Here is a 17279-nt window from a genome sequence, read left to right as displayed (position 1 = left end):
TAGTTTTCGAGAAAATTACCCTATGAATGGCTTACTAATAGTTGTCTCTGCATTTTAAGCAGGGATGGAAGAAAGTATTTTAACTGAAAAAGTTACATACTTCAGCTTTAAGTTGGTAAATATATATAAAAAAATTTTTGAGAGAAAATAGATACATAATGATATAATACAAAAGGCTGAAAAAATTTGATATATAGCTATAGAGTCCAGTCCCAAAAGCAACCTATAGCAGATAGACAATCTGAGGGGTGGGAATATCTGAGGTGCCTTAAGACTGGTATGTGTCCTACTTGATGAATAGGACATTTGTAGTGTTTGTTGGAGATGAGATGTCCTCCTCTTCAATCATGGCCAATTTTGTTTTCACTCTATATGCTACCGCTTGATTCTGTGATTCGAAAATACAACATCAATTTTCATTGATAAGCAGACGACCTGCAATTGTATTTGTTGTTGAATCCCAATGATCTGTCTAATTTAACTGTTCTTCAAGCGTGTATATTAGGCTTAAAGTTTATTATAATTGGCCATGATTCTAAAAAAAAGTCAGATTGAGAACACTTAATCAGGTGGTCCCAAATATTCAGAAGGTGGTGAGAAATTTGTAGATACTAATTAAAATGTTCAATATCATGTCAGGAAGTTAGTTCAATCTTGTTTTTTACTAAACAAAAGGTGATAGAGCATTTGTAGTGAAGGCCCCAAGATAATGGAACAGCCTCTCAAGAGATAATAGATCTGCTGAATCTGTGACTGTTTTTAAGTGTTTATTAAAATACATTTTTATTGACTTGCCTTTTAAGCATCTTGTGCTTAATTGCCAAAAGGTGCTATATAAACTAAATTATTATTATTATTATTATTATAACATATACACCGTGAGCATGATCAACGCAAACATGAGGCAAGTATATACATTTAAGTTGCTGCCACACATGAAGTTTGATTCCAATCTCTAAATCATTTCATCTGGGTCTGCTGCAGTAATCCTGTTCAGCAACAATCTCTCTTCTTCATGCCTTCATTCCAATCAATCCAATCTCTCTCTCTTTTTACATGTCTTTTCCTTTCCTCCCTTCTTATCTATAGAATCACCCTTCTCTGTTCATCCCCTGCGAGATAGAGCCAATAAACACTGGCTTCAACTGTGTCAAATGGAATGTAATGTAACATGCAGTGGCCTCAAAAAGTATTTGGACACTTAACCAATGACATCTGCAAAAAAATGATGCTAGAGATTTCCTCAGAACTAATCCAACTAAACATTTTTACAGTAGCTTTTAAGCAATTAGTGTTAAGGTGATTTTTAGTGAATGTAGGAAACAGGGGTAGTACATCACATGAACTATGGACATTTCACTAATGTTTAGCAACCAAAAAGGGTCCAAATAGTACATTTATACTAATATATATATATATATATATATATATATATATATATATATATATATATATATATATATATACTGTTTTATAATTTCAAACAAAAGTATTTTTGTGAAATGCTTTGCTTGAAAAAGATTGCTTGTGTTTATATCTTTTAAATAAATAAATGGTACATGGTTTGATATGTGCATGGAGTCCAAAGCTATTTCCCTTAATGGAACAATACACTATTTTCGATACCTGTTTTATGATGTAATACACTGCCATTCATAAATTAAGAGTGACTTTAGTGTTGAAATACTCTTTTAGGGCCACTGTGTGTTTTAAAAGTGTAATCTCTCACCAGGATCCAAAGGGCAATGGTCGTCTGTCATAATCTGGAAGGTCTGATGTTGCTTTACACGCCTCCATGTTCAGATATTTAAATATATGAATCTTTCCCTTTATGCATTTCTATAACACATCCAGAAACATATCATCATAAACACAAAACATGAGGAGGTTTGAAAACATATCACAGTTGGTGTTTTGTTTACAAGGATATTCTTGATGGTCCTTTTTGCAAGAAAACCATAAACTAATTTCACATGCATTTTAACATATATGAATGATATCAGATTTAATTTACAATGAAATAAGAAAAACTGAATTCTAAAATAAAAGTGTACTAAAGGGTTCAAAATCTGCTTCCTGTGACATAACACAATATCTCAACACTATATCTATCTCTATCTGTTACCTGTGCAGGTGGGCTCTGGAGAGGGTTGTTGTCCAGAATTATGCTCTGTAGGTGTCTGAGATTGCGGTAGCATACTGGGATTGTTGTTACCTTATTACAGGAGAAATCAAGCCGTACTAACGGCAGCTCGGCCAGCTCTGCAAACCAAATGACACAGATATTACACAACATTGAAAGTATCACCAATTTAGTACAGGCACAGGTGTCTACAGTATGGCTGACCAGGAGGCAGGCGAATGAGGTGGTTTCTACGGATGTTGAGGTCATGGAGAGCTTCCAACTGACCAATCTGAGGAGGAAGAGTCTGGATCTCATTACAGCTCACATCCTTTAGAAGAGAAAGCGAGAGAGAGTTGACATGTAATGTAATGTGCATTAGCAAGAGGAAATGTAAAGAGGAAATGCAGAACTCATGAGAACATTGGTCCAGATGTGGAGCATACACCCTTACCAGTTCTGTAAGCTGTCTGAGTTTGCCCAGGTCCTCCGGCAGCGAAACCAGCTTGTTATTGCAGGCGATCAGAACTTTGAGTGGCAGTCGGCATAGATGAGCAGGGAGAGTGGTCAACTGGTTCCGACTGCAGAGAGAATGAGGAAATATTCAAGATCATCGGCGACAAAAAACGATAACCATTCAGCTCGATAGTGAAAAAGTGGCTTGAGTAAAAGCAATTGTAACAAGGGGGGGCTGCTCATTTTTGTGTTCAACTGTAATTTTTCTATGTGAACATATGCTAGACAGGTGTCTTTGACTGTTGTGCCCATTAAGATGCGGTGTCAAAAAATGGCTCGCAAGACCACTGCGTTATGTCTAGCTTTTTAGCTCAAGAATGCGTTAAGTCTGAATGAACATATGTAGCCACTCTTTATATAGATAACAGCTCTACATATCCCAGTTAATCTCTCAAGCAACTTCATGAGGTGGGATGCATTTTGAACAGTATTGAAGGAGTTCCAATGTATGCTGGACACTTGTTGGCTGCTTTTCCTTCACTATCTGCTCCAACTCATCCATTTAAATAAAATGATAAAATGTAAAGAAATTACCCAAGCACAATTTAAGTCTACAAAATGTATTTCAAACATTAAGCATCAAAGTTAGAATAGATTATAGATATAGTTATTTTTATTATTATTATTTATTATTATTATTTAGCAAACTGTGTTTGTCAGTTTTAGTTTTGTTTTTCAATTAATTGTAGTATTTTTTTTTGTCTATATACATATTTTAGATTTTATTTTTATTTCAGTTGTCACCGGTGAGTAAATGACACATGAACGTTTAAAGCCGTGTCAACATCTGTTGGCCTACCAGTTGAGATGAGTGAGATAAGAATCCTGGATGAAACACCAAGATGCGAATAATTTCTCAAAAATGTGCATAAAAAAAAACATACACTGGCTTGAGGTGGATCGTTTTCTTATTTGATAAGACGACATGCACATAAGCTATGATGGAAACACATTTACTCTAAATAGAGTCCTATAGAAATTATATAGGAATACATATAGATGCTCATTTAAAAAAGTCATGTGACTACACCTCGACATGTGATTATATGACATATGTTATTTTGAGAAACATCCAGGTATTTAAATGTATCTGTAGGGATGGGAATCGTAAGAAATTTAATAATTCCGGTTCCAGTAACAATTCCAGAAGTTCTTTTAGTACTTTTGAGGAAGAATTATTTGAAAATGAGAAATGCAATTCTTATTGGAAATCCTTTAAGATTTCTACAGAGCTAACAAATCAGAAATATATTTAATACAATACTTGTAAAAGGTGTGTTTGCCTACTTTTTAGATGCATATATCCAAGCCAATAATGGATCCTAACTATGCTATATCTGGACTATATCTAAACAAACAAGAAATGTGATGGCATATTTCATTCATTCATTTTTTCTTTAAATATAAAATATCTTGTATTACAAAACTTGTGTATCTTTATTTAAACATTATTATATGAACAACTGCACTGATTTATTAAAGTCTTACAGGTCTGAAGTCATATGACATAACTTTAACAGTTCCAGAGACAGTTTAGACTGTGTTCTGTTGTCTAATGCTGTACTTCAAGCTCGTAAGACTTCAACAGTTCTTATTTAATTTCGAGTTGGCCATTCATAACTTGCACATCAGTGTAAGATTAATATTATACCAGACTAGACCGGAAGCATCATATTTCGCGCTTTAGATTCAAAAGAATTGGCTCACATGAGTCATCCTTTTGTGAATCTGACTGTCCAGGAAGCACTGTATGTTTCGCGATGTAGATTCAAAAGAACCAGCTCATCTAAATCGTTCTTTCAGTAATCAGATCATACCGGAAGAGCTGTCTGTTTTGTGCTGTGGTTTCAACAGAGCCGGCTCATTAGAGTCATTTCTTTGTGTTTTACGCTTTTGACCAGTAGAGGGCAGCGCTGCTGCAGAAATGCACTGTAGGAGTATTTCAGTACGGTGTTCCAGCCGCATCGGCGGAAAATGTATCCACGTGAACCATTAACGGGGCCAAAATTCACGAAGATCATCCGATTCTGGAATATTGTAAAGAATGGAACTGGTTCTGAATAAGAACTGGTTCTCAGTTCCTAATCCTATGTATTTGTGCACAGTATTCGAAGAACTTACAAACGCAGCTGGTACTTCACTGTAACAATGAATTTCCAATCAAGGAAAGGAGGAAGCTGGGGCCGGCTTGACAAAACACTTAGACATTTATTGTTGCACTTTTCAGTCGCACACAATAAAACAACAATGATTTTATTTATTTTTTCCCTGATGCTTTTGGTTTTGTGACGTTAGGTTCGGTATTATAAATGCCAGTGTGAACGCTAAACAAACCAGGACTTAATGCATCATTTTCACTTTTGGTCCGGACCAAGAGAGCCGAACTACAAGTGTGAACACACCCTTAGTGCGGTTCATTTGAACAAGTGTGAAGACTGCCATCTGAACTTTGGTGCGCACCAAACAAGCGGGCCAAGACCACCTGAACAGAGTTTCTCGGACCACTTCCAAATGAACTCTGGTGTGGTTTGATTGATATATGAATGCAGCATGGACCAAAGATGTCTAAACGGACCAATAACAGGAAGTCATTTGCCTAATACTGACCTTAAGCATACCTGGTTCTTCTCATCATAGGAGCTATGTTGCCCATTACAGTTCAGTACAGGAGTACAGTGCAGCAACCGCCCTTGCAGCATATCTTCGTTTGTGTGTACAACGGAGGAATTCCTGGTGCTATTTTGACTCCTTCACACATTTGTTTGAATGCTCTCTTCGTTTCTTCTCAGCTGGTAAAAATACCACCATATATATATATATATATATATATATATATATACACACATAAATCTAACAAGCGCATTTAGCCCAGTAGCCAGCATTGTTTTGGATGATCGGCAAGTTCCGTCACAAAATATACATCATAAAAGCTGTCGAATCAGGTTGTTACTTTATCCTGATGCCTTTTGTATCTTTAGGTTCTGTGTTAATAATGCCAGTGTGAACGCTAAGCGAACCACGACTAAATGTATAATTTTCTATTTTGGTCCATACCGAAATAATATTAATAATTATATGATAATATTAATTCCATCAAAAAGTTATTTTTGGATGCTTGGTGACTGTTGTCATGGTAAGAAGTGAATGTTATTTCTTTGTGTTATATTGCATTATTACCTGATGTTCAGGTAGGTGAGGGACTGTAGATTGATCAGACTCTCTGGTAGTGAACGTAGGCAGTTCTGGTACAGGTTTAGATTCTCCAGCGACACAAACATACACACATCCATTGGCAGCTCCGTCAACCTGTTCCGTGACAGGTCTGCGGCAAGATAACAGAAAGAGAGAAAGAGAGACAATGAGAAACAGGTGTCTGGCTTGAGATATTCTACACACACACCTGTCTTTGGTTTTGCTCATGTAAAGCATGTGTGATGTTTAATGAGCTGCTGGACTGTCCTTTACTGGAATGTTGCTCTAGAACGACACTAAACACATTGTGTCTCAAAACCATTCAGAACCTCTGCTCCACTCTCCTGCAAATCATGGATATGATACCACTAGGGACACACAACAAATTGGTACCAGCCAAAAGTAACATTGTTTTAATTATAAGCATTGGTATGAATTGGCCAATATTGACAGCAAGTAATATCAGGGCTTATTTTATCCATTCAAGAGACTCTTTTCTGATATGCCATGTTTCATAAGTACTTAACCGTTATCCATCTTTCATACTGTACATTATAATGTTTTAAATGCCTATTTCACTTAAAGCATGTAAAATCTTAGGTTGGAGCTTTAATGTGAATGCTATTTAAAAAAAAAAAAACAGACAGACAAAAACAGTATAGATTTGACTAGAGGTCAACACATACAGTACTACAACTGTAGGATGTGTAGCACAGATTTCATCTCTGGTAAGTGAACAATGTTGACGACTAATTGCGATTTAGTTAGGTAGAGTCTAGCTGGCTATTTAAGAGTCAGTCTTTCTTTATTGGGCTCTAAATGTGACCTTATTGATTGCTCCAATTATAATGAACGAAGCTGCACACACCACATGGTATCAGTGTTAACAGCTTTTTTGATTAGAATGTGAGCAAACAAATAGTCCCAATCTTTCTGCTAAGAAAATAATTGTAAGCATCTAAACTACAATAAACTTTCATCGCCTCTCATGTAGATGCACTCAGTGCCAACAAGATAATGGTATATGTCTGGATAAGTCATTTCAGGTAAACATTTGATGTCCTTTGAGAAAAGTTGTTGCCTCAAAATCAAAGTCTTATTTAAAGGATTCGGTAATGGCATCTCATTGTTTATTTTCAGTTTTTGAATATATTGTTTTGTTTTGGCTGAGGATGCACAGATATGTCACTTTTTGGCCGATATCGATATTAACAAAAACTACAGGCTAATAACGATACCGATATTTTGCAACTTACATTATATTGTCATTAGATCACTTTTTTTACTTAGGAGTGCATAAAAAATTTACAAAGCAGCACAAAAGCTTTTTCACAGTTCTAACCATAAATAATTTCCATTGAACATGGGATCTGTTGAACTAATGACAGGCCAAAATTTTAAAGAGAGCCAAATTGAAAGATACATACAAGATATAAAGATTAAAAAAAATATACAAAATATGATTAACATGATTTTGCACTTCTGTTTTTGCAGCCTTTTAAGGTTTAGTAATCACACAAGGCCATATTGCGATTTCAATCTTAATTCAATCAATCATGCATCATTAATGGATGTCATACCAATGTCTCAGAAGTCAAATTCTGCTTGTTTCAAAGTGTTTTGAATGGTTTCCCTTATCATGTAGCCTATAGGTTAGTGCCGCTTTCACATCCATTTATGGCGTTTAACACATTAACATGAGAACGAGACAGAATAAAATGTAAATATTACATGTTCTTAGGAGTGCCCGCCCTTCTACATAGTGTGGCTATAATTATTTCTGGATTGTACATTTGAATTCATAGTCTTTATAAAGTGCGATCATTATAAATAAACCAGTATTTCATATCTGCGTTTTCATGCTCATAACTGATGGTTTTAATTTGGTCAATGACTGGCCGAAAAATATTGGCAGCCAATACATCAGTGTATCCCTAGTTTTAGCTAGATGTAATTTTTGTTTTGACAGTTCTAGATTATAAAATTCTGCTACAGGTAATGGTATCAGAATTGCCTGCAGTACCACTGTAATACCTTTGTTTTCATTTGTCATTGAAAAGGTCTATAATATTGGCCAAATTGCCAATTATGGTCTGTTAGGCCAATGGTTCCCAAACTTTTTTCATTAAAGCCCTCCCCTACTTACATATGTCTGCTCCCTCAAGCATACAATCAGAAATGTTTCTGAGTCCAATAGCAGCTGCCTCCCTGTCAGATTCTTCATTATATCTAATCAGACTTTTTCATACCAGTTTAGGGGTAAACAAAGTACCTTCTGCATTAAGATTTAGGACCATTTTCAAAACCAATCAAGAAAGCTTCTGCAACTGCTTTGATATAATCAGATTTGCAAATAACACAAGCTGTACCAAAAATAGTTGTCAAGCTAACAGCAAGATAAGTGGCCCTTTTTCTGCTCTGGCTTACATGAAAGAGGCCAGTATCCTTGCTGGTGCTTGAACGCTCATTTCAACATCAGAAAAAAATCTGGGCCTAATAATTGCCAAGAGTAGAGAGCTGTGGAGATGCTGAAGATTTTACGGTAATTTCAGCCAAACAAATGGCAGCTGTGATCGTGTATTTACGTCATGCTTCAAGAAGCAGTGTGACAGGTCTGTCTATCCATCCATCAGGTCTATATAACCTTCAAACTTTTAAAAGTTGTTTAAACTTATAAGTCAAGGCTTCAAGCCAACATTCAAAACGTGTCCTGATAAACGTTCCAAGTTTTTAGATGTTGCTTCAATCTGGCTATTGTAAGTGGAGTCAGATCTGCTTTGAAAGAGAGAATGTAAGTTTTCCATGCATTTGAAACTAAACATGTAAGAAAGCAAGTTCCCTAATCACATTAAGAAGTGGTTCGCTATTACAAGTATGTTTTAGTGTTTTGTTACACGTAATCAGTGTTTCAGAATCAGGGCTTCATTGTAAATGTAAAGATAAGTAGCCAGAATATCTTGTTTGTAAATGTCAAGCAGGTGTGTGGATGTACTGATGGTTTTCCAATCCACGGTCTTGAATCTATATTTTTAACTGTGCAGCTGTGCCGAGATCCGGGATCAGGAAGACAGGAAGTACTGCTGACTGTAATGCCTGCTTCCTACATGGAGCTCTACCTAAAACCAGCACACATACTAGGAAAGGTACACAAAAAGCTCTAATCCATTATAGAAAACTCAACCATACTTAAAAACTATAAGCATGTATACTAAAAAGTGGGCAGATGTGTTGGATGAAGAATTCAAGGGTGATCCTCAAGATTACATATCCAGGTCAAATTTTACCCCAAAATCAAGAGAAAAAAAACTTATTGCATTTAACAAAGAAAATTATCATATTGATAATTATCAAATTATCATTGCCATAAAGCATCTGAACATTTGAATCATTGTAGTTTTTGTTTTCTTTTGTAATTCCCATTATTTTCAGTGGTGATTCTCATTAGTTTAGTGTAGTAATTGCTTCTACATTATAATACAAATATTAGGCATGGCCAACAGTAATGCAATTATTTAAAAAAAACATTGAAGCAGCATAACTTAAATCAGTTAAACAAATCCTACAATCACATCAAAATACTTAAATACTTCTTTGTTTTTGTTTTTTGCATCACAGTAATAATAACTGTGGGAAAATTGGCTTAATTGTCAGAAAAATAATTTCAGAACGCAAACATCTTAACCTCTTCAATGACAGCAGTCATGGTTACTAATATATTACTATAGTAAAACCATGGTTCATTTTTGTCAGGTCCTCAAGTAAAAAAAAAAAATCTCTAATCCCTAAATCAACATTTTAACTTAATACTTGCACTAATACACTACATGCATCAACAAAGTGCACGTCCAACTCATCTCAACATATTCAATATTCGGAAGCTGTACATCACTATAGAAGGAATAACCTTGCTATTAGAATGGATACGAGAAGGGATGTTGTGATAATTCTGCTTGAGTATTTTAATCATACATGGAAATCCCACATGAACACCCCAAGTGCTTTAGTTATTGTTTCATGTCTGTCCGAATTAGCACTCAGAGCCTGTTTAAAAATAGATTATGTTGGCATTAATGATTAATCATGTATCAATGTATTACTATAACGGTATCTTAATGCCATTAATCAAAGCACATTATTGCTGCTTGTGACAGATTATAGCCATGCAAGGGAACAGGAAGAACTTTCGTGCACGTTTTAAATAAACCCTCATGAGCATTATTGACAAATATATCAAGAATACAGCACTCGTGTCGAACAAAATCTGCAAACCATTTTTTTTACCATCTTTTGACCATCGCTGTTGTTATTGACTGTAAAAAGAAAATGAAAATGTTCCCAGAAAGGAGAAACGCAGTGGGCTTCTCTAGCAACTACACACAACGCTTGCAGAGCAGTGATGTCATCAAGTTGACCCACGTGAGACACAGGTGGAGCGTATCCATTTACAGATCCATTCAGGTGCATTAGCGCAGGTTGTAACTGTGCCTGTCTGTTTGAAGCTTTGTATTCTTGACCAAAACTTGTGATCCAGAAGAATCATTAAACATGAGGTGAACCGACCGGGGTGCCAATGCTTCCCGAACCATGGGTGGCGAACAGTACAGTTCGTTTTTTTTTTACAGAGAACCATTACACATCTAGTACAGATGTTGGAAAACACCCACTAAATGAGACATATCAGATAGTTTTAGGCCTAGAAAGCATCCAAAACACTTTCCTCAATAGTCCTTGATCCCCGTGATGAATTAAGCGTTTACAAATGATGCTCCAATTCTAAAAACATCCAGTATTAACCAACATCACAGCTGAAATAAGCAAAGACTGCGCAACAAAAACCTTTTTTTCCACTTATATTTCCTTTATGAAGGTCCGAACAGCTCTTTACACTGAATCATATCCTCTTTCAAACATAGACACAGTTCTCTTCACTTCATCAGTACTCATACACAACAGTCATCAGTTTAAGGCCCAAGGCAAGAAGACAGCAGACAACACAATAACCTTAACAATGTTCAATTCTGCCTCTCCAACAAAGGACTACCTTTTCATTCCTATCTATATCAAAATGTCTTTCCAATAAAACACACTGCAAAGAAACAAATATATTCCTCAAATAATCATTGTTTTCCACACTGTTAAAGAATAATACTTAATTGTTTCCATTTATATGCACAAACAATACAGAGTACATTTAGTTTACTAAACTAACACCTAGTTCGCTTGAGCACTCCAAATGGTCTCAAAGCGATATAATGCATATATGTGAACAAGCCAAATGATCTCATAACCCCCAAAAAGGTCCCACAAACAAACCGAACTCAGACCTCAGGTGTTCTGAGCACGGCTCGTTTGCGAGTCCTTTTGTGGTTCGACTGAATGTTGCTACGTTTAGGCGAAGAGGTACCTGTCTGTTTTGCTTTTTGTTGACATAAGCATCTTGAGGCTTGCCATCCCGCTGCATTACATAAATGGTAAATGGTTTGCACTTATATAGTGCTTTTTTTAACCTTAGAGTTTACCAAAGCACTTTACACTGTGTCCCAATCACCCATTCACACTCATATACCAATGGTGGCAGAGCTGCCATGCAAGGCACTAGCCTGCCATTGGGAGCAACTTGGGGTTCTGTATTTTGCCCAAGGACACTTCGGCATGTGGAGTCGTGTGGGCCGGGAATCGAACCGCCAACCCTGCGATTGGCAGACGACCCGCTCTCACACCGAGGCACAGCCGCCCCAAATCAATATTTTAATGTCCAAATAAGGGAATTTGAGGTGAATATAGAAATACCATGATTACCATGACTGTGCCGTTATCGGAGCACTCCAAATTAACCCGGCCACAGTCAGAGCAGCTTTGGAAGAGCACATGAAGATGAACTGCTTTGAAACACTGATGGGCATGCTATTTGCGGAGGTTCGTGCCAAATTCTGCCAAAATAGAAACAATTTTGATAGTGAAAGCAAAGTGCTCCATTTCAATTTATTTTAATGTTTGTATAATGGCAAAGGTTTTGGGTTCATTAATATATGCAGGGATAATGACATGCAGGAGGAAACACCCACTTACTGTTTTCTGTTGAGAAAATATTTTCAAATAGTCATAGAATCTCGTTTTGTTTTCCTTCATGCAAAATAAGGGTTCGTGGGATTAATCAGACACCCTTAACATAATGTGAAAGTAAACAATTTAGGACAGAAATATATTGCATAATATTAATAGAATAGAATTGTCTGGGTTATACAGTTGAAGAAGTTTAAATACACTTAGGTTGAAGTCATTAAAAAAAAAATGAACTACTCCACAGATTTCATATTAGTAACTATAGTTTTGGTAAGTCGTTTAGGACATCTACTTTGTGCATGACATGAGTAATTTTTTCAAAAATTGTTTACAGACAGATTGTTTCACTTTTGATTGACTAAAATCACTATTTCAGTGGGTCAGAAGTTTACATACACTAAATTAACTGTACATTTAAGCAGCTTAGAAAATTCCAGAAAATGTTGTCAAGCCTTTAGGCAATTAGCTTCTGATAGGCTAACTGGAGTCCATTGGAGGTGTACCTGTTGATGTATTTTAAGGCCTACCTTTAAACTCATAGACTCTTTGTTTGACATCATGGGGAAATCAAAAGAAATCAGCCAAGACCTCAGAAAAACAATTGTGGAACTCCACCAGTCTGGTTCATACTTGGGAGCAATTTCCAAATGCCTAAAGGTACCACGTTCATCTGTACAAACAATAGTGTGCAAGTATAAACACCAAGGAACCATACAGCCATCATACCACTCAGGAAGGAGACGCATTCTGTCTCCTACAGATGAATGTAGATTGGTGCGAAAAGTGCAAATCAATCCCAGAAAAACATTTATGTGGATATATTGAAGTAACATTTCAAGTTCAGCCAGGAATTTTCAGCTCGGTCACAAATGGGTCTTACAAATTGACAATGACCCAAAGCATACCTCCAAAGTTGTTTCAAAATGGCATAAGGAAAACAAAGTCATGGTATTGGAGTGGCCATCACAAAGCCCTGACTTCAATCCGCAAGAAAAGTTGTGTGCAGAACTGAAAAAGCATGTGCAAGCAAGAAGGCCTACAAACCTGACTCAGTTACACCAGTTCTGTCTGGAGGAATGGTCCAAAATTCCAGCAACTTATTGTGAGAAGCTTGTGGAAGACAATCAAAATGTTTGACCCAAGATAAACAATTTAAAGGCAATGCTACCAAATACTAACAAAGTGTATGTAAACTAATCTGACCCACTGAAAATGTGATGCAATATAAAAGCTGAAATAAATCATTCTCTCTACTATTATTCTGACATTTCACATTCTTATAATAAAGTAGTGATCCTAACTGACATAAGACAGGGAATGTTTTTTCAGATTAAATGTCATGAGCTGTGAAAAACTGAGTTTAAATGTATCTGACTTCTGACTTCAACTGCATGTTATAAAGTGTGTAATTGTAAAGTTGACAAAAAAGGGCATGTTTTAAGAATTTGGAAATATTTTAAGATTGAAATATTATTTTTCAAGTCATTCTATCCCTGTGAAATATTTAAAGTTGTTAAAGCCTGAAAGGAATTCATATAGCCCTATTATGTGATTCCATGTTATATACATTACTAGAGATGAATGTGTATTAAGCACACATACACCTTAAATATGGCAATTTATCATCATAATCACAATTAAATGACATACAGTAATCATGACTCCCATGGGGTCTGAGTTTTGAAGGAATTATGGTATGAACAACAAAGGGTCTGAGATAACATAAATGCAAAAAGGACCAAAAATGAAACTGGGTCCACTTTTAAGCCACTTACATTGTGAAAACCAAAAGCACTGAGGTCATTTGCAGCTGGTTCACTTTAACTGAACTGGGTTTGGTTCACTACCCTAATCACTTTGGTGGCATTACCCTAATGCCACGGTTGTCAAACTGGGGTACGCGTACCCCCAGGTGTACGTGGACTGATTTCAGGGGGTACGTGAAAAAAGATCTAAGGGACTGTTCGTTTTTTATTTAAGGGGCTACCGGAGGAGTTTTGAGATCTGTAGTAAAAAAAGACTTGACCCTCCCTTCGCCAGCAATAATTTTTTCTATAACCCTCCAAAATGATTGTGAAAAAAGGCATGACCCTCCCCGATAATTTATTGATTACTTGGCAAAGATGTTCAGATAGCCATTGTTTTTTTTACAACCAAACGACTAAACTCCTGCTTTCTCATCTTACTAGGGCTGTAACGATAGACCAAACCTACAATTCGGTTCGTATCACGATTTTTGATTTTAGATTTGAAAAAAATCATGTTTTCGGTGCTGATGCAGTGGTGACGCGTTCATGACAACAGTTCAACAGCGTTCAACAGAGAAGTTAAGAAAATATACAATGTCATCATATGTGAAAAGCAATACTTCAGTCATCAGTATGTGAAAAGTTAACAAAATCTTTAATGAGATGTTGGATATGTGTTGTAGGCCTATTGTGTGTGAGATTGGGTGCATATCTGTTTAATCATTATATTCAGCACATTTGTATCATATGTTGACTTTTGATGAGATTTGTATCATATTTTTATGATTCTATTCACTATTCTCGACAAAATTGATAAAAATAAATATTATTAAACAAAAAAAACCTTGTTGTTAACAATTGGTGGTGTTGGGGGTACTCCTGAAGATCTATAATGTCTCAGGGGGTACATGCCTGTTAAACGTTTGGGAACCACTGCCCTAATGGCATCAGTATTGATTTTCTATGTATGGTTTAGGTTAGTGCAAACGTTTTTTTACTGTTATTTAAAAAATAAATAAATACAAATTACATACATACAATTACATACATACACACACACACACACACACACACACACACACACACACACACACACACACACACACTCTGTCTTGTTGTTGTATTGTTTGTGCACTGGAATCTTCTTTCACCAAAAACATTCCTTGTTCCCTGTGGGAGCATACTTGGCAATAAAGCTCATTCTGATTCACATTTTGAAATGACATTTTAATTTACGAGTAATCTATTTAATTTTTTGTGGGTTAGAGTACTCGACTACAAAATTACTTGAAAATACACATCTCTAACGAAAAGAGAACCTATTGCTCACCCTAAAGTTCAACACCCACCCCCCCAAAGATCACATCCTCTTTCCAGCACTGGAAGACACTAACAAAGCGTTGAATGAGAGTTTTGGATCGATTCATTGAAATAGAACATTTGTATCCATTATGACATTATGAATTAAACTTACCAACTCTAATGCCGGTTTCACTACTAAAATTTAAATCAGAGACATTATTAAAACATCTGTCTCGTGTGACAAAGAAGGATTGCAAAACAAGTCTAATTGCCATTAAGTAGGAAACTTCTTCTGCAATGTTAGAGAACAAATCATAGGTTTCAAACAAGATTTTGTTTATGTGGTCACAGAAGTCTGCAACAGTACAGATAACATGCCTGCATATGTAAGACTTAGTGTCCTTCCGTTCAAAACAACAAAGCTTGGCTCTAGAATAGTGTGTAATTGTCATTTCTCCAACATTTTCAAGGCCGTAACCACATGAAAGCAGACATGACCACAGTCAACAAAGCTATAATGGGTAGCTTTCATTCAAGTATTCTACGATACGTCTCTTAGTCATGTACAGAAAATGTTTAAGGAACTTTGTTATGTTTGAGAGGTATTCTGGAGTATACAGAATAATAATAATAATTCAGATTACCATAGTAATCTTAGTAAGCGCACACCAGTTTTTTAGGTGACTTGTCTGAACCGTCCATTTTCAAATCATGGTTGGCTTAACAGAAAACACCATCACCATCATGTTTTTAATATGCGTGTTAAGTTGAAGTTAAATGTCAAATTTGAAGACGCTGCATTCTGTTCCATTTAGCTGCGCTCTGTCTAGCTGTTTGAAACACTCGCCTGCGGTTTATGCGCTGCTACAGTATGTTGAGTCCACTGCCACAAGTCTGGCGTGCGTGTGTGTCTCCACAAAGTATTAGCTCCTGTGGGGAAAGCTGCGATGCTCTGTATTGTTTTTACTGTGATGATTCATTAAGCGTTCCATTCAACTCGGAGAGTCGGAATTTCCACCTTTCAACTGGGGAATGACACTTTATGTTGGGCTTCTAACTTGGAAGGTCACGCAGAAATCTTGAACTCCCATTTCGTCAAGATGCAGGTGTGTGTTACATCACGCAAACATTTCGGCACCCAGGTCAGGGAGGTTTACAGCCAGTGACAAACATTCACTTCTATTACATAATAACCATTAAAGAGTCTTAGTTCTTACATGTAAGGAATATAAAACATGTTAAGCAAACATTATGCAGAGAAATTTGTTCAAAACTTGGTTAAATATACTCTTTTGATTATTGAAATGATTGTGTTGCAGCATCCTATATCAGTTTGGTTGCTATGAGACGTCTCTGACAATCAATGTACCCACAACATTTACATTTACATTTACATCGTTTTCATGATCGATCATTGCTGCCACGTCCGAGCAGGGCTGTAACCACAATATACTTTAATGGGGACAAGTCCCCCCAATAATCAGATATGGTCAGATTGTCCCACCCAATAATTGATATCCTTGTTGCCGTTCTGCTGCAGTTCATTATGTATTGCCGCCTAGTTGTCATTAAGTTGTTGCAGGAATAACATAAGGTCTAAAAAAAAAAAGTTAAATTTTTAGCATGCTCATTAGTCTAACACTGCTGGGTCAATGTCATATGAAATAGCCAATCAAATCGATGAAGGCGGGACTCAAGTTTAAAACGCTAAGCAGGAACCTCGTGGATCATCCCAGCGCCGTGCACCAGCGAGCAGTTCAGGTTAAGAGTGTTTGTGTCACGTGAGATTTAAGTATCGAACTAAACATGCAATATTTGACCACTGTTTTATGATTGAAATGTTGTACTGAACGACATTAATTTCCAAGAGTGCAAACTATTCACCATTAGGAGTAATTCCCTGTTTTGAATTGAAAATATAAATGTACAGTATGTGGTTCATATGTCAATGTGAAAACATTAGGCAGGCTTTTAATGTAGCTTTTTCACCCAGATCAAAACTACAACATGGTAAGAATTGTGAATTTATGACTTCTATTGTGTTTTTAGGTTTTGGCAAGGACAGGTTCATATATTCTTAATGCACATATTATTAGGTAATAAGTTAAAATCAATTTATGATTTTCTAAATAATTTCTTTATGTCTTTAATTCTGAATTGTGTACAGCATCTCCTAAGAGTCTTCTTTTAAAAGAGACCATTTTATTTTGAGTATGTCTATATCAGGTTTGTGGTTAAAAAAAAAATGAGAACCAGTTAAAGGAGTAGTTCACCTAAAAACAAACTCATACACATCATTGTTGTTCAATATGCTGGGTTTTTTCTTGGAACATAAA

General features: G+C 36.1%; 1 protein-coding gene across 2 annotated transcripts in view; it reads right to left on the bottom strand.

Moving 5' to 3' along the window:
* The window catches only part of LOC127661743 (DISP complex protein LRCH3-like), a 38622-nt gene that overhangs the window by 12314 nt on the left and 9029 nt on the right, over positions 1 to 17279 (bottom strand). For both annotated transcript variants that reach the window (XM_052152599.1, XM_052152597.1), the window contains exons 2-6: positions 5816 to 5960; positions 2577 to 2703; positions 2348 to 2453; positions 2126 to 2262; positions 1730 to 1839 (exon numbers count right to left, since the gene is read on the bottom strand). In XM_052152599.1, coding sequence (XP_052008559.1) covers positions 1730 to 1839; positions 2126 to 2262; positions 2348 to 2453; positions 2577 to 2703; positions 5816 to 5960 — 625 coding nt within the window. The remainder of the gene's footprint in view (positions 1 to 1729; positions 1840 to 2125; positions 2263 to 2347; positions 2454 to 2576; positions 2704 to 5815; positions 5961 to 17279) is intronic.

The sequence above is a fragment of the Xyrauchen texanus genome, chromosome 21 (genome assembly GCF_025860055.1).
Source record: "Xyrauchen texanus isolate HMW12.3.18 chromosome 21, RBS_HiC_50CHRs, whole genome shotgun sequence".
In the NCBI taxonomy this organism is placed as follows: domain Eukaryota; kingdom Metazoa; phylum Chordata; class Actinopteri; order Cypriniformes; family Catostomidae; genus Xyrauchen; species Xyrauchen texanus.
The sequence above is the reverse complement of the archived record's forward strand: the minus strand, read 5'-3'. Positions and strand labels throughout refer to the sequence as shown.